At 41.1% G+C, this 26,248-nt stretch overlaps 1 protein-coding gene across 2 annotated transcripts in view; it reads right to left on the reverse strand.

The window, feature by feature from the left end:
* Nucleotides 1–26,248, reverse strand: part of DUSP16 (dual specificity phosphatase 16) — a 73,251-nt gene that overhangs the window by 23,847 nt on the left and 23,156 nt on the right. For both annotated transcript variants that reach the window (XM_075162432.1, XM_075162422.1), the window contains exons 2-4: nucleotides 18,413–18,493; nucleotides 11,135–11,735; nucleotides 9,852–9,990 (exon numbers count right to left, since the gene is read on the reverse strand). In XM_075162432.1, coding sequence (XP_075018533.1) covers nucleotides 9,852–9,990; nucleotides 11,135–11,365 — 370 coding nt within the window. In that variant the 5' untranslated portion in view covers nucleotides 11,366–11,735; nucleotides 18,413–18,493. The remainder of the gene's footprint in view (nucleotides 1–9,851; nucleotides 9,991–11,134; nucleotides 11,736–18,412; nucleotides 18,494–26,248) is intronic.

Here is a 26,248-nt window from a genome sequence, read left to right on the forward strand (position 1 = left end):
GAATATTGATTTGGGAAGAGGTACCTTTCATTAAGGGAATGGAATCCATCCAGATCCTTACGACTATTTAGTTTAACTACCATCAGAGACAAACCCTAAATTAATACTGAGAACCACGAGCATTTACATCAGCTCATCTCTGTTATTTTATATGGAAACAGACCAGGAGCATTCCACCGTGCTGCAAGTTGCCACGCCGCAGCTGCTGGGATAGCAGCTCTGTAAACCACTATAGAGGTTTGCAAGTGAAAGGCTAGCTGAGCCCTAAGCTCTTGATTTGAACACTTAATACAGAGTTGTGAAGTACATGTAACATTTTACTGGTTTTACCCAATGCTCAATAAAACCATTCCGGTTAAATGACACCATAATAGGACACAAAACTGGTGGTGGTGGAAAATGGTAGATGTTTCCTATGCTCATTCCATGTTATGCTGGCTTCTCTTCCTCCTCCCTGTCTTTATATTTCCTTCGAACGGGTCAAACCACTCAAGAGATGAAACCAATCAAAATTAGATAAGACAATTTCACAGGAAACATACTAATTCTAAATTAAAAACCAAAAGCATTTTTTCTTTGCTTATAGAAGGCCAAGTACTTGCGAGACTGATTTGGCACAGGGAAGAGCAAAAAAGTTAAGCAGAAACACCAATCTATTAAAAATTCAGTTTTCAAAATGCAAGCGTTGTTCTTCATTCACATCAACACACATCCCTTCCGCACACAACCACAGGTTACTCAGCTTCGGCTTTAGGATATCATGGCTGGTCCAGTGAAATTTCATCTGCTATTGAGCAGATCAAGATCTGCATCTACCCTGCACACCTCCCCCATCCACCAGCCCAGTACCTCCTTTGCTCTCCTGCCCTCCGCTTACCCCAAATACTTCTCCTTTTCTGCAGGGTGCTGGCAAGAGAGGAGAATGCCATTTTCTCCTCCTACCAGCTTTCAAAGTTCACCTCGAGGAGCTCACCGATGCTTACATGACCTACTACAGTAACCGGGCTGTTGGCTGGTTGTAATTACCAACTGTTACGTTAGCCAAACAGGCCTGCTTCAGTGACATCTCGCCCATCCACACATATTTAACAAGTCTTTCCTTTGCATTCATATTGAATATAGCACAGCCGTTCCCTCGTACATTCATCCTATGTCTCAACTTGCACATACATTCATCCTATGTCTCTAACACACAGAAAAATCAATCATGAAGCAATACTAATATCTTTTTAAAGTTGCTTTTAAAATTACTGTTGAAACAGCTGATTCTATAATTCCTTACCGTCCTCAAGTGTTTGCAGAGATCTGCACCAGCAGTTTTATCCTTAATCATGTAGACATAGCTGCTCTTGCTAATCAGGCAAAGCACAGAAAGGAACAGAGACCTGACTACGCTTCAGAGAGGAGGCGGATTAAGGTTGGGCGTGAAATTAAAGTGCAACAGCTGATGTGCCCGCAACTCTGCAGTGAAAGGGAAACATGAAAATAGGAGACCTTCCCGTTAGTGTAACTTGCTTTTTCTATATAACTGTCCAAGCATGGAGACAACTCTACAAAGACGAGAGCTCCATGCATATACAAATTCTAACAGTAAAAAACTTAACCAACAAGCTTACACTGCATTTGTTCTGGGAGGATTTCATATGACTTCTTTGTAAAGGCAGTCATGAAAAGTAACTTGGAATGAAAAGAAATATGAGAAAATAGGTGTTCACATCACTTCATGCGTTTCCTATAAGCGTGTCAGCTAAAGCTCGAAGGAGAAGGCCAGCAATTGCTTTTCATACCCAGAGCCTGAGAGCAAAGCCGAGGCGGAGGGGAGAAGAGATTCAGCTAGAGAAGAGGTTGGTAACAGAGACGAAGGTGCCGGCCAGTTTCTCCAACTAACGGAGACCGATCCTAAAGACCAGAAGAGCAGCTTTCCACTTTCACACTAAGCAAACATGTTTTTCAACCACGTAATTCGAGGGGCTGTAGAAGCTGAAGAATCCCCCCTGCCACGGGTGCCCATCTCGTGGTGGATCCTCGGGCAGCTGTTGCAGCCTGAGCTCCCAAGGGCCCTCCTTGCACTGCTGGGACCCCCGCGGCACTGCTGCTTGGTCACACCAGCAAATCCACAACCAGCTCAGCTCAACCCGAAACTATTCTTCAGGGGGAGACACTAATTTGAGGCTCTGCACTGTACCGGTGCTCATTTCCAACAGAGCTTACAAGAACTTCCTTTTTTTTTTTTCGTTTAATTACTCCTTTCGTCAAACCTTATTGAAGCTGACCAACAAGCTCAAACATCTTTTGTGGGTGACAGCAGAGAGACAGACAAGATGGCAACTCCTATGAGCTTGGCCTCCCTAAAACTTCAGGCTAAGAAAAGCCTATGAGGTGTTTTATACAACATCCCCGCAGATCCAGCTGGCCCTGCAGCTCTGCGTGCTTCACACGGGATGCACAGAAAAATCCCGTTTTGTGCTGCTGATGGAGAAATAAGAGACAGTGAATGTGTCTGGTTTTCACAGGTCATGGAGTCTGCTGGAAAAGCCCAAGGACAATGCACACTGGTAAGACAGCAAACTTTGGCATTTCTCTCAAGTGCCATTCCAATCAGATGCTTCTCCTTTTCCCGCCCCCTTTGGATTCTGACCGTTCAGAAAAGGCCAAAGGGAGAAATTAGCTTTCTTCAATGAATTCTTGAAAACAGACTAGCAGCAACTTCCCTCCTTTTCCCACAAGACCTAATTGTCTGCCAGTTCATCAGTGTTAACTCACCGTCAAACACAATTATTTTAAAGCAGGGAGTGGAAAAGGTCTACGACCCAAGTGATGAGTCAAAAAACAAAGACTCCGTGCATGTATTAGGAAAGGATTGCAAGAAGCAGACTTTGAAGCTTGTGGATTTGGCAGAAGATTCCACCACCTTCGTTAAATCCAGAATTTGCATCTTCATTAATGGCACTAATTATTCATAAATTTTATATAGCCGTACACTAATAAATATTATATTGGTATCCCTTTTTAAAGGAAAAGAAGAATAAAAAAGCAGCAAAATTTGCAACTGCCTCTACAACATAATATTTAGATCTTGCAATTTTAACTAAGCCATACCAAACTTCTATATTCACCAAAGGCATGCAATGGAGTACATTCTTGTTTAGGTTTTCTTTTTTTTCTCTTCTCCTAATAGCAGTTTAGAATTTGTTACTGTAAATACTGATTAGTGCCAGGCACATAACGTAACATTACTGAAAACTATGCCAAAAAAAAAAAAAAAAATTTAAACAGCACTATAGCAAAGACAAAATATACAAAACCTTAACTTTAACGTTTACTTTGCCTCCGATCAGATCAGAGGCTCTTAATGCTGTGACTTAACAGCACTTTCACAGTCACGTTCCCATCGAACATTAAAATGTTTATCTAAAAGCTGCAGTATAGATTTTTCCCTTGCCGCAAGGAAGGAAAGTTGTAAACTTTCTGACTCAAAAGTTTTATGAATCTACAATGTTTCCACTCTGTTTAAACGAGCTGCAGACCTCCACAGGCCATTACAATTCACGCATTCCAGCTCCGCTCCGGAGGGATGCTTGCCATTTTCCATTACATAAGCTCAGGCTGGAGAGCCCCGTTCGGAGCGCTGCCATCCCCGCGCCCGCCCTCCCCTTCCCGTCCCCGCTCATCAGCCACGGGGAGTCCTTCCACCGGATTCAAGGTTTCACGGTTTGGGAAAGCTAGGGGTGTTTTTATTACGGCGGCGTTCAGAAAGTGGCCCCGTTACGCCAGGTGTTTTACAAGCACGGTAGCAAGGGAAGTTCTTTGCCCTGGAGGGTTTCTGCCTTTGGTAAGACAAGGTTAACAGGCAGGTTAAGCAAACAAGGCTGGGGGGGGGCCACAAGAATGGGGTCAAGCCCCCCCTCCCACCCAGGGGCATATAGAAAAGTCAGGCTAATGACAAGTAAAGAGAGCATATTGGACACTTGGACACTCACGCTTTTCTGCCTTTAAAGAAAGAAAAAAAAAAAATACCCTCATCATAATTTCAGTCAATTAAGTTTCACAAGCATCCAGAGGTATCCAAAACAAAAGCAAACTTAACAAGTTATTCTTGGGTTTGAGAAATGTTATGAGAGCTTCACGCTAGTGAAACTTTGCTCTCTGTCAAAAGACAGCAAGTGGATACACATATGAAAGTAATAAACCCTACTCCCATTCTTCAAGTGCTTAAAACAATCACTAAACGAACACTCAAAACTGCATTTTAAGTACAAAGGGTGGGAGGATATTCACAGAGGACTGACTGTAGCCAAAGGTACTAGTTTTTCTACGCTGTCGTTAAAAATTGATGGAGAGGAAGACTTTGGAAGAGGACGATTCAGAGCTAAGCTCCTCTCTCGCTCTCGTCTCCTCCCCACCGACACCGGCCGCACTTCATGGGTTACGGGACCACTTAGGGAATACTGCACTCTCTCTGCAAGACTTTTACCTCTTTCAATAGAGACTCGCTTCTAACGGCATCAACCAGCCAGAGTAGCAGGAAAGCCAGCATCATTGTGCAACTATCCTTCCTTCTCTAAACACTGGCAGGATATCTAACAACACATTCTCGCTATAATTATTTCAACTTGCAGATAACTTGATTATTTTAATCGATGACCGCCATTCTCCTTGAGGGACGCTGAAAAGAATTACTTACAAGGAACACTCAGAACTTCAGCTGGCCACAACCAAAAGTTATTAAGCTCCAAATCCAAACAGTGTCAGGATGTTGGAGAGGAATTTATCAGACAGCACGAACCACAGCTACCTCATGCCATCTTTCAGTCCACGCTAGGTACCCTCCTACTTGGCATATGGGACTGCAGCAGCAGGGAAGAAAGCTCAGTCTTGCAGTCCTGGTCACTTCAGGAGATAGAAATGACCAGCTCTACCTATAAGAGAATATTCTTAAGATTTCCTGCTCCTCTGCCACAAGGCACAGTTCTTCTGGTGACAAAGCAGGGAGAGAGCACTGGGCTTTTTTTTCATCCAGCTTTGCTTTAGGCAAGTAGAGACAACACAATGCTAAATGTACCCTAGAGATACTGGCATTTTTATACTAGGATGCCTTCAAATGGGCTTCCAATTTCAAATATTTTTAAGAAAAATGCCAGCATAAACAAGACTGTAGAAGAGTTCCTGACTTGTTTCCTTCTCCTTGCATCCTCCATGCAAGTCTCCCACTTTGTTGAGTGAGGGACAGGTCAGGGGGAAATAATGATTTGGGAAGTTTCAGCAAAAACATACCTTTTGCAACAGTCCCTGGCTAATCACTCACTATTTTGTTTCCAGGACCTTTGCTGAATCTCACTGAGCTCATTCTGTTTGCTGTTTCTTTACTTACTCACTCAGCTTATGATTTCATTCACTGTCCACTGCATATGTTACCTGCATTCGTCACTGAATAGAAAATTAATAATTTATGTCTTTCTGCTTATCACGGTAGCTTTGTGCTCTATAGAAGTTTATCAGACAGCTCTTATGAAAGCAAAATCCATTAAATCACATTACTGCTGACATTTTTCATAGGCAGAAGGGTAGCAGAGATTAGCAGGCAATTCACCACTTGGGCCTGGATTACCTGTTCACACCACTTTTTTACATGGTTGGACTGTGAGTACAGTCACCATGGTTTTGGGAAGGAGGCGTACAGCTCCCTGGGTCAGTGCTCATTGGTTCTACAAGTCAGATGTGGCCTTCATGCTGGGTTTCTAGAAAATCTGTAATTCTCTACTAGTAATACTCTGAATTATACAGATAACCCGTGTAGTAAGCAGCACGTGGAAGTTTATGGACCCCTTTTCAAGACAGCTGTCATCTGACCGAAGGATGGCAGCTTCATCTCCAACCATGAAGCAAGTTTTCTACAGACAAGATTTAAGTATATACAACCCTGATTACGTCTACAGATCAGGTGGATGCTATTTAATGAAAGGCATGGCTCCAGTGGAATAGAGTCGTGTACAAATCTACACCTCAGTGTACAGGCACCCCTTCTGCCCGTACACTTTATAATCTGGTTTATTATGCAAGTTTTCCATATTGGTTGTTCTCAGTGGCACTGAACACCGCAGTATCTCAAGTCTAAGCGGCAATTCAGTGACTGACAGAAAAATACGTCCTTCGTGGTATGCTGGCAAAATACACTCTGGTCTTGCAGCACTAAAAAATTCTTAGAGAGTTCAGTGAAACTGTTTCTATCATCCTGCATTACAGTACTCTGAAGTCTAGCTAGTCCTTCTCGGACATTTACCATTGCTCCACATCCACCCGAGTACAAGAATTCTTGCTTTTGGTTTCAGTTCAGAGCCAGTACAGTGCTTCTGTGTTAGGCCATTCCAATTTTTAATGTCAGGTTGGAAATACAGAAAGGTAGGCATTTCTGTTTTTTCAGAAATCCTTCTGTTTAGCATGAGTCTTCTGTACAAAAAATAAAATAAAAAAACCCCACAAAATAAAAAGCTGGGCTTCATCTTCATCACAGGCAACATTTGAAAGGCAACTATCATGAAGACATCTGTGCTGGCACGAGTAGGAGTAAGCCAGACTAAGAGAAGTAGGGAAGAGCAAGTGTTTCAGGAAAGTAGAACGTCAATGATTTCCATTGGCATAGTGGAATTGAATTTAAGCAAGACTCTCGGCGTTTACCATCTTAATAATGCTAATTCATCAAGAAAGAATTGGTAGAAAGAATCTCTTAACTGTTTCTGCAGAGCAAGCAGAAACATCATAAAAATACTGTAACTAGGAAAAGGACTCCATAAAAGTAAATCCAGTTCTCAAAATATGGGAAGCAAAGGAATCAAGTCACATCCCTGTGTTTAAATCTTACTTAACTCAGCAGAGTAGATGCAATAATGGGAGTGGGGTTAAGCCTTCAGTACCCACATTTCAGTATTTTGCACACTGTTAAAAATTAAGAACCAAAACAAATATTTAAATTCCTGAGAACATTCCCCACCAGATTATAAATATTTTTATGAGGTTAGATCAAGAGCTTAAACTAATTGGTAAGGGTTCCTTTGAGGTCTTTACATTAGTTACTTCAATGAAAAGCAACCTCCAGGGTAGAGCATACCTTTAAGCACAACCTAAATAAAAAACTACCTCACCGAGTGCTCAGTAATGGGGGGAGGCAGGAAGAACAGATGCAGGAATTTCAGATATTTGTTAATTGCTCCTTATTCTACCCCAACAAAAAAATATTTTCCTACCCCAAAATGTTTATTTAAGGTCACTACTTTAAATAAACCAGATTGAGTGGCATAGGGAAACTCAAGTCCAAAGGTTCTTCTTTTTACACGGTGCACTGACCCCTACTCTCATTATGGGCCATAAACATTTATGAGAGTTCATCATCGGCTTGCTGAGACAACACATTTTATCTACTTTCCTAGAGCCGTGTATCAATAGCCTCCAAGGAACTCTCTGTAAGACTGAATCTAGCACCTTCTCCTTCACCCCACATCCCAAAGGTTTCTTGTGTGTGTGTTTGTTAAGTAGCTAGCTTTTAAATAGATGTAAGAAAACAACAGAACTGTGAAAGGTATTTTCTTATGTAAGGATTAAAATCAGAGCAAACTCATTATAAGAGAAGGAAATGCTAGATAGCTAAAGGAATAGAGTTGACGTTAATTACTTTACTACTGATTCATCTTAGTTGGGTATATTTCCTGAAATAAGCACTTACCTGTAATAGATCAGTAGTAAACACCTTCCTTACATTTCCCTTTTGTTCTTATACTCCTCCACCACCGGTTTTAAAGCCATCAGTTGTTTCTGCATTCATAAATATCCCCATCACTAGCTATTTAACCAAAAATAAGATGAAATTCTCAAATCTAATCTTTGCTAAAAGAATGCATTTGACATGCTAAAATAAAAATCCTGCTTTCTATAAGGAGGGTTTTAACACATTAGATTCCCTTTCTCTCCCTCTAACACCCAAATGAATCCTTACCAGCTGCACGTGGTTAAGTTCACCTCAGCTAGCTAATGTGCCCTAGTATCTTGCATGTAGTTTAAGTTACATTTTCACCTTGAACAGACAACTACCATGTGCTAGAAATAAAAAAAAAAAATTAAAAAAAAACCACAAAACAAAGCAATTTCTCATAGTATCATAAAGATGCACACAACTGGTGTTTGTCTAGACTATGCCCTGGGGAGCTGGGGAACACTCCCTTCCTGGTACTGTCCATTCCTACAGGAGCTACAGGCAAGTCTGAGGATGGAGACCCTCTGGCCACCTCCTTGACGGGGTCCAGCAGAGGAAAAAGAAGATCAAAGCCACGTCTCACGCAACTAATCTATAGAGGGACAGTAGAAGGAAGGGAAGTTTTGTGATACTCTCCTCTGTTTGGCATTATTAAGGATCACCCCCCCAACTCCTCCCTGTCTCTCTCTCAGTTATTAGAGAGCTGTGCCTCTTTCTACCATGGAAATTAAGCTGCGAATGGTCTATATTTCTGCATGGAGCTGTAATAGGCTTCTGATTATTAAAAAAACCTCAGGACAGATGAGCAGAGTTGGGTATTCAAACAATAAAAGTATTTCTTAAGAGACATGAACTGCTTCTAGACTATTTTTTAAATAACAGTTTTAAATTTAAGGAAGCATTAATCACATATTTCAGCGCTCTTACATTAAGCATTTACTGTGCCTAGACACCACACATCTTCTTTGTGGCTCATATGGAGAAAGAGTTACTTAGATAATATTGTAGTCCACAACCCACAGGTGTAATTCTTACCAAGACAGCAAAGAAAATGGAAGCACCAAACATAGCCAAAGCAAAACCCTACTTAGTTTACTGTAAGTACAGCTCACATGAGCACAAAACACACCTGTCCAAGTGCAGAAATTATTCGTTTTCTCTGTATTCACTTTGGAAATAGTTTGGGAAAAGTTCTCTCAGTAACACAACCACTTCCCCGTCACTTTCATCTGAGGTCACTACAAACCTCAGTGAAACCTTCTTGCTAAGAGGAAGCATCTCTCTGGAGTTCTTTCCCTTTTCCTCATCGTTATTCAGTCTCTGACTGTAGTTTTAACATTTCTCAGAGACTATGTATACACTTCATTAGATCACTGATAGAGTCACTGCAATGGATTTCCTACTCGTATTTGTCATTCCCTCTTCTTTCAGCCCTGCATCTACTTCATGCCCCTCCTTGTTCCTTCTTGTGAACACTGGGTCTACTGTTCCATGGCAGAAGTAACAACACAAGCGCACATTAACACCAACAAATCCTATATTATAAGGACTTGAATGTCTATGGATACTTTGACCTGGGATTTAAAAAAAAAAAAAAAAAGGAGGGGGGGGGCGGGCGGGGTGGGAGTGAAGGAGAAGACCTGAATAGAGTACTACCACTTAAGGACCTGAAGTTTAAAAAGTCACACAAAATAATCTCTGTAACTCTGAGAGATCATTTCTCTTGTTCTTATTGTAGTAATTACCAATTCAGCAAGGAAGAGATTTTCCTCCTAGCACATACAATACTTAAAAGACCAGGGAAGCACATTTCTTTTACTATTTTTGACCCTAAAATAGCAGACATATGCATCTAAAAAACCCTGCATTGATCAATTTCCATTTACGCAGCACTAATGGTGTAATATATCCTCTGTAAGATGCAATTCCTAAACATTATGTGTATTATGAGCGTCACTACACGCATAAAGAACTACAGAAAAAGCTATGCTATAACTGATGTTTATACCAGCACTGTCGAAAAATTGTGTACACGTCAGCTATAACGATAGCATTTTCCTTCTTCTCCTTATTCAAGTGTTTTGGTTTTTTTCTTGGTACATCATACCTGAAAGCAGATACACGGAGCTGAAATTCTTCTCCAGTTTGCCCAGGAGCACAGTAAGAAAGCAATCAGATGAGAGAGAAGTCACATCTTTAGAGCTTTGGTCATACACCACCACTTCCTGCTTGCAATCAATTTCAATCTGAAACACAAGTAATGCAGAATAAAATAGGAAGGAGGAAGATGATTAAAAGCACCACGTTATCACCTGCATCAGGGTTCCCACATATTTGCTATGCACCAGTTCAGAACCATAAATTACTTACGTAGCTGTATGCAAAACAGGTTTTATTTTACACTTAATAGGCCTGATCAGATTTAATTCCTTTGAGAGTTTGTAAATTGATTATTTGCTCCAAGTTGAAGCACACTCTGCAAATTTCTACATTAGGTAATTTTATGTCATTTGTAAAATGCTTTACGTTCAGCTAGGTTGGTCGGTTTGTTTAAAAACTAAGCTTTTTAAAAGCAGGCCCTACCTCAGTTTCTGCTTCTGGGTTTTTTGTGTATAAACAGTAAAGAGACCTTAAATTGCCTAAACCCACACACATTTTAGCCATCTATACAACTTTATGCATAAAATATGCTTTAGATAGTAATAATAATAATAATAATAAAAGGCTTCAGTTTTTAACATGTCAAAGCAAGAATGTAATAAATCCCTTTTGTAACCAAAACATTTGAAACAAGTACCAATGGATTAAAAAACAAAACAAAACACACATAGATACACATTAAGTTTAAACAGCTTAGCTATTTTCTCTTCACTAGTAACACTTAAAGAAAAAAACCAACACAACCAAAAACCAATCAAAACCCCATCAAACGACTCACACTTGCTATTTTAAACAGCAAGTAGGAGCCAGGATTGACAGAGCTACAGTTCCTTTGCAAACTGTATGACCTCTTGCTAAGCAATCCCCACCACCACGGACCCCAAAGAATCCTTCAAAGTTTAGAGTAAGAATGTTTCCTGCCTTAATTACATATATTTAAGGAACTGTGCTTTGCAAGACATACAAGAACCCTGAGAGCATTCTTTCTGAGTAACTTCTAAATCCCTCCCCATTACTCTGTCACTTAGGGGAAAGCAGGCTACAATGAATCCCAAAGATAAACTTAGTGGTAACCAATAGCCTCTTAAATCAGGGAAAAGCTCAGCACAAAACTCAGTCCCCCAATTTTGTTTTTTTTTAAAATGTAATAATTTTCCCTTAGGTATTTCAAGTGGCTTTCCAGGCACTCCTTTAAACAAATAGAAGGAATAACAAGAAAATGACCCCTACCTTGTGTTTTGCCGAATGCTGAATGAGCTCTGTAATCAAAACTTTGTCCTGCTGCAGCCTCCGCTTCATAAGCTTGGAGCAGTTGATGTTGATGGCATCCAAGATGTGGGACGTATTGTATTCCACAAAGGGGCGGCTATCAATCAGCAGCAATTTTTCTGTACCACTCTCCAGCAAAGCCACCAACTTCTCGGCGACAATGAGTTGAGTCCTGATCATCTCATCGGCCATGACAACAATAAGGCCTCTTTCACCACCTCCCTCTCTAATTTGCTGCGATGATGTAATGGCTGTGTACTCAAAGGCTTAGCCACACCATTGTACTAGAAGTGTATGAGGTCATGCTGGTAGTGACTGGCAAAAGAAAAGTTAAACCCATTTTCAGAAAGAGCTCTTCAACTGAATGTCTCCTCCTGCTTCCAGTCGATGTGCCGTTACAAAGGGTTCGTTCCACAAAGCAGCCCCTCACATCTGATTCATCGGGAGATGACTATGGAGTAGCCATTTCACAATTCAAACAAAAGATGCTTTCTGGCTGCCGCTGCATTACATCATTCTTTACCTTTGCTCCCACCCATCAGCTTTACACCGGACTAAGAGCCTGGAAGAAGGGGAAGATGAAAAAAAACATAAACCAGATGAGGCCATTAAAGTTTGCAGAAAAAAACGTTCAACTTGGAGGCTGACTGCACACTGGTCTGTACCATATAATAAATACGCTCCTGAGAAGTTCCCCTCTCTGCTGAATATGCCAAACACCTAGAGAGAGTATTTGCAACCACAGCCTCTGAATCTATTCCAACAATCTTGCCTGGACAATTATCTTGCATTTCAGGCAACGTACCCTGTCTTAATTGCAGACTTTTGTTGCCACTAGCTCTGTCTCTTCACAAGACTTTGTTAGAATGTAATTAAGAGATACTGCCCTAAATCATGGTATTCCTTTCAATAGCAAAACTAATTAGATGCGTTTCAGCACTTCACCACTTAGTAAGGAGTTGTAAAATTAGTTAAGATACATTTTAAAAGTTTAATGCCTTGGAAAGTATTTCACAAGCCAGCACTGCAAGTCAGGGAACTGAAAGTGTACAAAAGAAAGGACAAAACTTACATCCACCTCTCTCCTTTAAGAACATGGTTGAAAAGAAACCAGAAGAACAAGACGCTACATCAGGACACGAGAATTTTATTGGAATTAATCACCAGACATGGAACAGAGGTTTTGTGAATACACTACTGAAAGGTGAAGCAGTATGCCCTGTCTCTGGCCATTCTGGAGCAGGTGGGACAGTAACGCGAGGTGCATTACACTTTTCCCACATGCTAAACAATATCTGAAGCAAGCTATACTTTTGTAAAATTAGATCCTGACAGCATCTGAACCACATCAGCCTAAACGGCGGCAGCAGCAGAGCAGTAAATAAACCACCTGAAATGTTTCACCATCCATTCGTATTACTGCCTCTCAGTTGTCCTCAGGCTTTCCAGAGTCTCCCAAAATACACTTTGATGGAACAAGTCCCTGTAGGAACACTCCTCAGAAAGGAGCCACCCCGGGGGCTACGTCCAGAAGGGATTTAGCTGCGCTTTAGTGCATATAGCGCTGCAGCTGTAAATCCAAGAGAAAACACGAGTCAGTTTGCTTTGCTCCCAGAGTTCAAAACTTGGTCTCTTAGAGCAATCGTGGATATTTACAGAGACAGCTGTCTACGTAAGGCTGCAAACAACAACTCTGGAGGAAACACAAGCCACACGTTCAGCTGCCTCGGTAATCAACTCCAGCAAGAGGAGACAGCTGAGGGTGGTGACTTCTTCAGCCGAGGTGGTGGAGCTCACAGATTAGAGCCTGTACATGAAAGGACAAGCCTGGCAGAGTTCCTCAGCTCGTTAGTACGGCAGACTGTTTGGAAATGAGCAATCTGGGCTCAAATCGGTGCAGGGTAAAGCTGGCTCAGCAAGAAACTACATTTCTCCACTTTGCGTGTTTCACACCATCGCATTCCCTTCTCCTGTTTGGGGAAGCGGTTTTAGGTGACAAAACCATGCAACACCTCTTGCACAAGGCAAAGTGTGCTTCACGCGAGTCTTCTGTCAGTTCTGGCCCATGCCACCCAGCCTGTGACCCAAGCAGCCGTTCCCCCTCTGCCTTCTGCTGGCTGGGACAAAGCAAAGTAACACAACTGTCACAAAACTGAAGTAGCCAGATGAAGAAGATAAAAATCCAAATGATTGACACTCTTGAGTCACATTTGTAAACAGAACCAAGTTCGAGGATGCGTTTTCCTGGATTCTTAATGCACATACAAGTACATATGGGGAAAAAGATTTTATATATTTAAAAAAAATAATAATTTTACATCCTCAGTTTAACAGGTTCATCTGGAAAACTTGCATTTTACTTATAAAATAATTTTACATGCTTCAGTTTGAAGTGTTTGTTGTATATCTTAATTGCAGGAGAAGTCATGAATTCAAACTAATTTATAGATAGTTTATCAAAAGTCTTGTTACAGCAACAGGTCAGTTGTGTTTAGCAATGGGAAATCCCAGGTCAGCAGATGTTTTACTAGTTATATATATTATAAAATCTAAATATACAAAATCTTAAATAAATTAAATTCTGAAAAAAGTACAAACTTCACTTTAACAACCCAAAAAAGAAAACTGAAAGAAACTTATTTTGTGAGAGTTTCATGTAGCAATACAAGAAAAACACCAGGTTTCACATAAACAGCCATTAGGCTGACAAAATGTGATTTTCTACTGCTAAAGAGCCAGTGCTTTCAAGCTTGTCCAGATAAATGGAAGTGTATAGCAGTGAAATGCATATTCCTCTAAACTACAAAAATTATTGGAAAAATTACTATACCAAGCTTTAATTAAACCTATTAAAAAAAACCCCTATCTTTGCAACCTGGTTGGCAGGTGTGCTCCCCCTCAAAGAGCAGTCATTATATACTGGCCTCAGGCTCTCTGTAAACAGCCTGGAAGGTATCAAAAGACTATGCCACTATGTAAGAGGGGGGGAAAAGTGAAACTTGATAGTTGTGTCCATTTTTTTTCAGAGAGACAAAAGTATTCTGCATTTTTTTTTATTTCTCTTAACATGTCCTGTCACGAATTTTGATTCTCTTTTATTCATATCGAAGGCTGCCAGATACCAAACCCACTGAACTCAGCGAAAACTTTTCCACTGGCTCTAGTGGGAATTGGCTCTAGCTCTTTTGTGAGTTAGACAGTTTGTTTGTGAACTAGACAGTTTGTTTTGATGGGTAAATTGCTGATTTAAAGTCCAAGTAATAACAGGAAAATAAAGCAGCTGAGAAACTACAGAACTCTAAAACGGAGGCTGTTAAAAACACTTAATCTTTAATTTGCAACTTTCAATTTGGGTATGTTTCTTAGCTTCTACATGCTTACTGCTTGCTGTCTCAGCCTTCGCTCTCGTATCATAGAAGTTTGTTTCAGAAGACCCTTAAAAAGAACTCAAACCAGTCATATATGGTGACTGTGTAAAGAGCATGCAAAGAACGAGCATGTAAAGAACATAAGGCAAGGCAGCTACCAGTCAAGAATCCTTTTAAATAACACTATTACCTTAACGCATAGCTGTGTGTTAAGTTTCTGAAAGCATTCTGCCCATGGCTTGAAAGTAATAAACTTAACAGTCATGTCACCTCAAGTTACTGTGATTGAAATCCTATTTTGACAGAACAGCTCAATTGGGTAGGGGAGGAACAATATTTTTATCAATTACAGGTTTTTGTTTTGTTTTAATTCTCTCTGTTTCTGGTACTATCAGACTTTGGGACTCTTCCTTGGGACCTATCTAAACAAGAGAAACTGGCAGCCTCCTGCTTTAGGTAAACACTAGAGCTCTCCTCCCCTTCCTGGTGACTGCTCTTATCATTCAGCTACTATGAGGTGTTGAAATATCTGTTTCATTTCTAATCACAGTTTGTAAAAAGCTAAAATTCAATTTCTTGACTGTTCTCTTTCTGCTGCGCTACTTGTCACTTAGATTGCAATGGCATGTATTGACTCCATAGTGTCTCATAAAATGATGCAATATAGCACTTTGCCCTAAACAGGCCTTTATGTTGCTGATCTTCAAGCTGGGAAACCATCTTAGTCACAGGGTGTTCTACACAGAAATCAGGATTACGGAAAAGTGATCCGTCATGAAGCTATGAGAATACTGCATGAAGTCACTCGCATACACACTGGTAACACTGCATGGCTTCTTCCTCCTTGTAGATGGACCACAACATGTGGCACCGCTTGTTACCTCTTCTTTTAAAGAAGAAAATTAAACTTTTAACTCACTGTAAAATTAAAAAGATCTGTTCCACACTTGCCCAGTATCTTTACAGTTTCTCCATATTGTTTAAAGAACCAAAACAACAAAACCCCTACTATCTTCCATACAAACAAGAGTGGATCTCTAATATGTACGTGTAACGCTGCCACAGAACTCCTCTTTGCTTCAGGGATTCCTGTCCCCATCCCAAATGGCTCAGACGGAGGGAAGCAGGCAACCACATAACTGGAAAACTGGTACTTGAGTTGTGTGTTTGATTCTTCAGTCAAAATAACTCACGTTTTGTATGCACTCCTAATTTCTACTTCTGCCACTTCAGCTTTAAGCAATTCCCTTACATGATAGCAGGACACTTGTTTGAGTTATCTCAGGCTTTGGCTCATATGATAGCAACTATTTTTAAAGAGGCAGATGTAGTAAGAATATATTTTAAAAACTCTCAGAATGACGCTCTAATACCTTGCTTCAGGAACTAGCAAAGAGCTTCTAGAAGCCTTGCTACAATCTCTGAAAGACTTCTAGCTCACGTAAGATAACCTTGAAGTTGAACCTCGGTGTCATAAACGCTCAGCAATTTTGTTCCTGACGTCACTAATGCCTGCTTTGTCAGGTGCCTACAGCAATGCTCCTACATAGGTTACTGCTGCATGGCAAAATGCCAACAAAATAACTTTACAGCATCTGAACATTAGAAGGTCCTGAAGGGCAGCTTTTGCCTACTTGGCCTGAGACACCGGAGAGAGTTGATTTTTAAAACCACGTATTTTTCCACTTTCTAGAGGCAAACACATCCACATACGAGGAAAAACACTGTCTTCCCCTACCAATTCCTTTCATGTTTCTCAGGATGGACACCAGCACAAAAAAGAAACCCAAAAGCTGAATCGAAACACAGAGGTAGGAGTTCCTAAACTGCAGGACGCATGCCGCTGCTGACACGTCAGCTGTTTTCAACCGAGTATTTGGCTTCAGCGTTACTGAGCTGGGAGCTGCCGGTGGTTAAACAGCCGGTACCAACGCCATCAGCACCAGTCCCTACCACCACAGCCACACGTGACACTCAACGAACAAGCCTACACAAACTCCTGCATCAGAGAGGAACTCCTGATCTAGGGATCACAGGGTGAATTCCCGCTCCTGCGAGACCTTTTTTCCCCCCCCAACGTCTATGACAGCCGCAGCATTCCCTCACCAGCTTCAGAAAGGTGGAAGTGAAAGTTATTCTGGACAGATGCTTGTAACCTATACGGAGAGGGAGGGCCGATCCTTGCTCAAGTTGCTACTCATCAGTGGTGAGAAACACAAAGTGTCCGCGGAGCACAAGGGAAAAAAGACTTCTAGTGACAGTGAGAAATGGCTATACTACTTCTATATTCAGCAAGCAAGCCAATAAATTCCACAGATCGACAACTGTGTAATAAAGTGTAAAGTCTGGGAAAAAATGTAACTGAGGTTACAAGAAGCCTATGTCTTGCCTGCCATCGTGCAGACCACACAGGAGTGAGATTACAAATGATGGTGATTTAAAAGAAGAGATGTATTAACAAGGGCTCGTGTTCCTCAACTGAGGGGAATGAGGGTGTCTTTTGGCTTTTCAGATGACTCAAACAAGTGTCATCATCTCGTAAGCACATCATTTCCTCACGTTGGTTGCGGGGTGGAAGAACACAGACCTTCCCCCACCCTCCCGAGCACACTCCACTTCGGTGCAAGAGCGGAGAGCAGCAAGAAGCCACTCAAATAGAAACCCACAGATTTTTTTTTTTTTAAATGTCGCTTATGTGCCATGTTCATAAAAGAGAAGCAGTTTTAAGAATTTTACCCTGCTTTCCTTTGCTTATCTGTATGATTAGAAAGGCTGCTCCCTCCTCTCCTATGTTCAGCACATCTGTACTATATATGCAGTCAAAATGGAATCGTGTTAAGTTTTCTCTTCCTTGTAGAAACAGCAGCCACATACATTTTAGATTACACACTGCACATTCATGAGAAAGGCAACTATAATCCATTGGAAAAAATAGATGGAGAATTTTCTGTTCAGTACACTATTGTCCTTCATCCTCTTTGACTAATTACTCAGTTTTGATTACTAGTTCTAAAGAAAAGTCACCCCACTTCACTGTGCTCACCAACCTGAAAACTGAGACATGGAGAGATAGAGTCAGAAAGGAAATCAACTTCCCATGAATAAGCTGCATAAAACACCTCCAGTTTAGATTTTTAAACTCACTCTATTTCTACACCTAGGAATGGATGGATGGACCTTCCTTTTAGATAACAGTAAGATACTGCTTTTCATACAAATAGGGGTATTTGAAATAATGTGTTCTACTACCAAAACAAAACCCAAAAAACACACCACCAAAACACCACATTTTGCTGACCTACTCAACATAGCCCTCAAATATGTGCAATGTTCTTGCAAGTAATCATCCGTGCACCATCACCCACTCTAAGCAATAAGTCAGATTATCATCGCTTGCATTTACCAAGAAGCCAACCTCTTTGACATTCACTGTGGAATAATAAACGTTTATTACGTGTTATAGCAGGGAAACCTGACTGATAGAATGTGAACTCATGGGAAGTGTCAGAACATGCTGTTGATATGTTACATCACTCTATTCGACAGCTCAGAGACTTTATTTGGTGACTCCCTTTTTCATCCATAGAAGCAAAAACCTCTTTCCATTTCAAAATTCTTTTTCATTGTAGGTTCACGGCATACAGTTTTGCGACACCCAGAACGAAAGCTTACCTAACCCACTCCAAACAAATACTGTAATACATAACATTTTTAATTTCCTATTGCCTGGGACACTATGCAACCAGGAAAAGTTTCATTGGATTTTTAAAAGATGATTCTCCCTGCATGACTTCTAAGTCAAAGCAGCTGAAAATTCTGGAGTACTTTTATATGCATTCATTATTGTTTCATGTCAAAAGCAATTACTCACCTACATTTAAGCCAAAATCTAAATGGGCTGAACAGGATGACAGGGGGTGGTCCACATACAAGGGCCAGCAGAGGGAAATACCTAAACATAGGAAAATAAATAAATAAATAAATAAATCCTTATTACAAGAAAAAAAAAACAACAAAATTGGATTTCACACCTTCAGCGTAGTCATTTGCTGTAAAACTCCCCCAAATACATGAAAACCTAGTTGAGAAGAATTCTATAAATGCTAGCATTCAGTTAAATGGAAAGGGTCTGAAATAGAAAGTTATGTTATACTGATTTTCTAAAAGAAAAGGAAAAAACCCACAGCAAATCTCACCACTATCTTTAAAAAGAAAGAAGAAAAAAGTTGGAGAATCTTAAAAAAGACAACCACCAAACAAAAAAAAAAAACCCAACAGTAGCCTTCCAAACAATTTGACACATCTTACTGCTAGAAAACTAATCTGTAACTAGCATTCACGGGTGACGCATTTGCGTGAATTCAAGCAAATTCACAAATTCTCATTCAGTATCTATTAATATAGGAGATTGCCATAAGTCAGTATGATTACAGCTGTATTTTGCATGGACAAAGACTAACAAAACAGAACGTCTTCGGTAATTAATCCCACCTCCCCACATGCTAAAAAAGCCAACACTGGAAACTAGTAACACTGGCGTCACCGATCATTACATATAGTCATACCCGTACAACCTCTATACAAAGCACCTGCTGCTCCTACATGAACAAATTAAATTATAGCCTTCACATGAGGAAGTAAAAATAAACACATTAGTGTCAATTCCAAACCGTTTCCTGGGCAGCTAAAAACAAGATTCAAATCATCACTATCAAGAGATGACAGCTCCACTTAATCACTGTAACATAAACCATGATAATAAATCATTGCAAAGCACTGCCTTCTTATGAAATCCAGGGGTGGCTCCGAAACACGTAGTAAATGATATGACAACCATGAAGAGCCTCCGCAGCAGCGGGCCGAGCACATTACGACAGTTGGTGAACAGACTCAAAACCCACATCATCTTGCGAGGAAAGGAGCTACAAGAACCACCTTGCTGTCTTTAGGCAACTGCTCTAAAAACCTTGCGAACACCAACAGTAGAACATGGGTGTAGAGCCCTCCAGACAGGTAATTAAAGAGTTTGCTACTCAGACCACGCTCTGCTCACTGGGATGGACGCCCTGACTGGGACCTGCGTGTTTGTCCCTGGGAGGTCTCAGGCTGGAGAGCCTCTCACTTGTCCATCTTTAGCACATCGGCGTACACACGGGAGAGCAGCAGGGCAGAGAGGTGGACGAGAAGATCTGTTGAAGACTGTGCCAGGTCCGTTTCTCCCCCTGCCTGCTCCAGCTGGCAGATACCCTTTCAAGCCCAGGAAGGGGCTCTGCAGACCTCCCTTGCTCCTTCCCCCAGTCCAGCAGCAGAAGCCCGGCAGACGGCAATGGAGAACAACGAGAAAGCTCATCTACTCATCGTATTCAATTTTTTGAAATTAAAAGTAACCTAGTGCTTAACACTGATGAGGCTCTGCCTAGATGCAAGACCCTATGATCAGAGACCACCTTGTGACAGTCCACGGAAACAAAGTACGGGGCAAAAAGCATCTCCCGTTTTGCTCCTTAGTGTTTCATGTGCAATTTCTGAAGTCTCTCTGAAAACTGCCAGGTAGTCTTCACGTTCACTAGTACCTGCCATCCATGCCTCTCCAAAAGTCCTTACAAATAAACTAGCTACCACCTCAGGAAACTATATACTATTTTTCCCATTTTAATGAATAGAAGTAAATCAGGAGTTTAAAGCAGCCCGCAAGAGCCCTCATTTCACCGTTGGGCGCAATTAATTCTGCTGAAGAGCAGGTGAGAAACGAAGCATATATTTAATTTCAACATAGTTTACTGGAAGGAGGTGTCACATTTTTAGAACAGGATCCACTCATGATTGAAGACCGAGCTGCTGCAAGTTAAGCCATAAGCATTAAATGCATTTGGAAATTCCCTGGCAATGCTGTTAAAGGAACAGACATTTCCTGTAATTTTCGGAAATGTTTTATATCTCCCCTCCTCCTTTTTAGCCTTGGTGGTAAGAAGGGGGAGGGAGAGAGAGGATACCATATTACCATTAAGTGAAATATGAATGAGCCACCCAAGTTTAAAGTGGAAACTTCAGCTATTTGTGCTTAGGAGAAAGCTTAAAAAAAAGTCTTTCATCATTAAGAGGCCAGGATTTTTCTGCTGACTTCAGGAAAAGAAATATACACCCTTTCAATTAGGGTGAATTACAAAAGGATATAAACTTGCCTTTTCACTTACTTCTGGCAAATAAGAAGTCCTCCAGGCCTTATTTAAATACCTTTTTCTATTTTCCAGAATTAGAAATGGAGGCCTTTTTTCCTCCTCTCTTGCTCAGGGCCTTCCCCAAAGTGCAGCTGAACGAACCCAACCAGTCGGGTCACACGGAGCGTTCCTCCCACAGCCACAGCGTTGGGGTGCATCAGGCAAGCTAGAAGCCAGCCAGAGACTGAGCAGTCAAGCGTGACAGCGTCCTTCTAAGGACCTCAGTACCTACCTCTCCTTTCCTAAAAGTTTAATCCTGTCCTTTCCTGAAAATATAATCTTGTATGAAGTATCGGCATAAAATTTATAAAATTCACAATAAGTTATAAAATTATTTTATTTGTCTATGCAATCCGAGTCTGAAGAGAGCCAACCCAAAGCCACAGCATGTAACGTAAGAATTCACAAACTGAATTAAAACTGGAGGACAGCTGCCTATCCTTACAAAACACATCACGAGTGCTATTTGGGTCCCGTACACCACATGGTGAAGGCTGGTCATTTAGTGGCAACAACTGGCAAAGTCCATGCCTGCCAGTCTCTATCAGCAACTGTATTTTAGCATTTGATTCAAAGATACAAAGTGCAAAAAGGGAAAACCTTAAGGGGTTGAACTACTTCATAAATCCTCAAGCTGTTGAAATTCCAGCACCTCCTTACTCTTTGGAGAACAAGACTGCTTTACAGCAGCCCCTTTCATGACACCAAGGTTTCCAGCTTCTACACAATCCGCACATCCCGAACTGACTGACCGTGTTCTGCAGCTCTGCAGCCCAATGCGAACGGTGACTTTGGTATTTTACATGGTCATCTTTTTGCGGAGAAACAGATTAGAAGGAGGAGGAGAACTGCTCTGAAGAGCAGTGCTAAATAAACATCAGGCACAGCAGTTGTCATAGTCCGTGCTGCTTCTTTAGAAAGCTTCCCATGGAAGAAGGTAAGATGGGACCTCAGAGCCTTCAGATAACGGCCTTTAAGTTTAAGGCCTTTTGCCTAATGAGAGACTTTAAGGGGGAGACGTTCAAATAATATGGGCCTGTAAATAAGGAGCCAAAAATTTAAAAAAAAAATAGCAACTCTGATTTGCTTTGTGGTCACTGTATGATGAAAACAGAAGGTGGATCTGAAGCCTTTGTACAAGAACCAGGACGGATTAAAGGCAGAGGATAATGATGGTAATTTTATTAGGGAAATAAATCAGAATAGCTTCTGGGCAAGGCAGGGGTGAATTTCTTGCAACAGACTTTTTAATGACTCTTCTCTTAAATTAAATCGAATGACTAAAGATCACAGTGAGTCAATCTCCTTTAAGAACAGAGACATGTAAACTTCTTCCATGGTACGCTGTGGGTTAAAATGTTCTGGTCTTTCACCCATTTGAGGAAATTACACCAGTTCTCCCGGAAGGCAACATGCACATTCAACCCCTTCACATCAGGGCATGAGAAAGTTTGGAAGGAATTTCTTTTATTTTTTTTTTTTTTTAAACTGTCAACATTAATACTTTGTTTCTTCCTGCTTGTGTCTGAAAATACAGTGCTGCACTGCGCTGCATGCATGTCCTGTCAGCTGTACAGAGAAACATCTAGAAGTTTAAAAAAAACCCAACCTAATAAGCGTTAATTAAATCTGGTGTCAGATTCATTTAAAAAACCCTCTGCACGCTCAAAACAAAATTAATATTTTAAGCAGTGTAGGCTACATAGAGATAAAAGCACACAGAAGTATCTTCAGAAGGGATGCTGGACCCAATAAAACATCTACATTACATGTATGTAAGTTCAGTCCTACTCAGTAAAGCAGTTAAATTTAACTGGGTTTCTCCTTAAATGACATTTATATGGCAAGGAAACAGAATAGATGGTGGAAAACATTGAGTCCACAAACACGGCACAGCCCGACTGTCTCGAGGTGGGGGTAGAGAAGGAAACGTGGAGATACATGGTGTACAGCAATGGCTCCCAATTAACGTGGTGGAATAATTCAAGTCGTTAGGTACTCCTGGAAATGGAACAGTTGCAGTAATCCTGTTAAGAGGTCTCCCGTTCTGGGCTGTGCAGAGTAGGAAGGGGTTCGGGCTATGACTTGGGAGTGACTGCTGGGTTGCAGATGAGGCCCAGAAAATAAATTAACAAACTCCTAGACCCAGACGATTGGGACCTGAACCTCTCGCCATGGTGCAAGACTCCTGATAGCTCACTCACTGGGAACAGAACATATTTTCATACCTAATTTGTACCCACAAAGGTAATTCTGATGGCCTGCTTATTACAATTGCTTTCAAATTCTAATTTAATTGACAAGACAGTACCAACAGGGCCTCAGTTCAGGAACAAAAGCAGAAGCCATGGTATCTCACGGAGCTACGCTCCGAGTAATGTGCCCTGGTACGTCTTTCCCAAAGGATCCCAAGTGTTTCTTTGAATTGTGTTATACAAGGCCTGCAGCGGTGCCAAAGCCACATTTCTAGCATGGTAGCTACACGGCTGAAAAGAGAAGCCATATATATCTTTACAACAGAAGGAGAGAGCAGAGGGTGACTACTTATGTTCCCCAGCTGTGCCTCTTACGTCACCAGTAGAGGAAGAGTAGTGACATAACCACAAAATATATTAATCCCCCTTAAGAACAACTGAAAAAGATGACCACTGTTACATCTAGTTCACAAGAATTAAAAGGGAGCAGGATTTTTTAAATTTTGGAGAGCAAAAGCATGCAATACCAAACTGAGGGAGTAAATTCTGTCATTACCTGATATGCACCTTTCGTCAAAGACCAGTGTCAGCAAGAAATGTTTTGTAGCAACCTCGCTGGGCTTCTAACAGGATTTTGAACAGCAAAGAGAAACAAAACGTATTCCCTTAAATTACATTGGTATTATCCTGTTCGAAATGTGCTTACATGTATGCCCAGCTCCATACAAATCTATAAACAAGATTTTATATTTCTCCAGAATTTGTAGAGGTGCTCTGTTTTATACAGTCCTTTAAAAAGCAACCAGAAAGGCACTGACTGTTGCCAAAGTAATCCCAAGCTAGGAGTACTAACTAACTGAAGTAACGTATCAAAAGAACGGATAAACTTCAGTGCATGCAGAGTCAACCAATAAATACTTGGAAAGAAGTATATCATCTGCAAAAGGCAAGATCCTTGTATTTCTTCGGTATTCAGCAATGGAAGAAGCACCACTTATTTGTCAGTGATCACGGATATGTCCATAAATCACGCTGATTAGCTTTACAATAACTTACCGATTATAAATAAATTGCTGTTGATACTGTTGGCAAGTGTTCTGATCGTTTTCAGACAGACTTCCAGCCTGCATGTGAGCAGCCCATAGGAACGAGTTGGGTTTCGGTACGCAGTCCTGAGGTTTTTACCTCCAGGAAACTGATCCTGAAGGATAAAGGTATATGATGGGTGGTCCTTAATCACTTCCTTTATGTGAAGATTGAGGTCAGAGTGGAAAAAGAGCCAAGGAAGGAAGTCTGCAGCACCCCTCAAACACACACACACACCTTCCTGAACAACTCCTTTGACATTTTAGAGGGTTAACTTGTAGTTTAAATTGACTAGTCAGAGGTTGGGATAGAAATAAACAGCTTGCACAAGCAACACACTGTGCTATTAAGTTTTTAGAAGGGACTTAAAAATTAGGTCAGTCTAATTTGTGGCTGATACTTTGTTCTTTCACTACTATGAACTCACAATGATGTCAGTCTCATGTTCAAACATGCCACATTTAGCAGCGTACAGGCTTCCTGAGAGACTCTCTCAGCCTTCCTTTGTGCAAAAGGCTTCTGCCAGATTCTTAGCTCATACTTCACTGACTCAGGCATGCCACTCCAGTTTCAAGGGAGTTACACTGGCTTCCCGTCAAATACTGCACAGTTTGGGGTTTTTTTCCTCTTTTTTTTTTTTTAAACTTTACTGACTAAAAGTTCGAGAACATGTGGCCATATTCAGGTTACCATTTTAGGCCTCACCTTCATTAGACAACATCCAGAAAAGAACTGCCCATTAAAAGGTGTGGGAAACAGGTGTTTTTAACTAATTCGGCTCACATTTCAATACTTAAAGAGGGCTTATAAGAAAGATGAAGAGAGACTTTTTACCGGGACCGATAGTGACAGGACAAGGGACAATGGTTTTAAACTGAAAGAGGGTAGGTTTAGACTGGACATAAGGAAGAATTTTTTTTACCATGAGGCTGGTGAGGCACTGGAACAGGTTGCCCAGAGAAGTTGTGGATGCCCCGTTGTTGGAAGCGTTCAAGGTCAGGCTGGATGGGGCTTTGAGCAACCCGATCTAGTGGAAGATGTCCCTGCCCGTGGCAGGAGCATTGGAGTAGATGATCTTTAAGGGTCCCTTCCAATCCAAACTATTCTGTGATATCTCCCCATCCTTACCTGATCTAAAGAAATCCTAGATGTCCCTGTATTCTACCCAAATTCAGCTAACTCTTGAGGATGCAAAGCACCCCACTGAATTGGGACTTCATACAGAAATGCTTCTCATGCAGCCACCCCAAAAAACTGAAGCACACTCACATATAGAAGCTAATCTGCCCACATAACTTTTGATGTTCAGGGAAGTTTTCATTATTATTTCTGACACAAAACTTGCCGCAGGGTTTTTAAGCATGTTAGCAAAGACAACAGCTTCTGAAGCACAAGGATATTCTAAGTTTGTCTAGCTACAAAACTTCAAATGAGCCTTGGACCCAGCAGTAAGTTTTTGCAAGCATCTTTAACTAGACCCAAGTGAGGCAGCTGTTTGAACCACCACTGCTGCTTGTTTTGCTTGAATGGCAAAATTAAACTGAAAAAGATAAAAGAGATTTTAAAAGCAGTTATCAGTCCCTTCCACTTCTTGCCTGCCAGTGGGAGACCTACTCTGAGGTGCCATCCTACCTCTCCCCCACTTTTTTCCCCTCGTCCTCTCAGACAGGCCCAATCAGCCTTTTGTGTGGCTGCTCTCTTGAGGGCACAAAGAAATCCCAGGTTGGAGTCAAGGAAAGCCATCCAAAAATACAACGGTAGGGAAAAAAAACAGGTCGCTGTTTGAAAATGGCCACCTGCAAGCTTTTTACTAGCAAGCCTAATTCTTACCGTTTAACTCATGTTTATACCCATCACTGAATATCTAAACTTAACATTGCGTGCATCTTAACTGCAGTCAATCTGTATGTGTCCCCCTGCAGCAGCCATCACAGAAACTCTCCCTCGCAAACACTCAGCTGGAGCAGAAGCACAAAAGGGGAAAAAAAAGTGACCATTTATATGCTGCTAAAGCATTTCTCTTGGGGCTACACTACGAGAGATAGAATACTAGCCCAGGCCCTCCCACTCTCTTGTTCATGATGCTGTGTTTCTTAACTGGTACAGATATTTTTATTTGGTTTTTGTTTGTTTGTTTTAAACTATCACATCAGCATGTTCAAACCAATATTATACATCCATGGAACAATGCTATCGCATGAACCCTTA

Source organism: Calonectris borealis, chromosome 1, assembly GCF_964195595.1.
Source record: "Calonectris borealis chromosome 1, bCalBor7.hap1.2, whole genome shotgun sequence".
In the NCBI taxonomy this organism is placed as follows: Eukaryota; Metazoa; Chordata; class Aves; order Procellariiformes; family Procellariidae; genus Calonectris; species Calonectris borealis.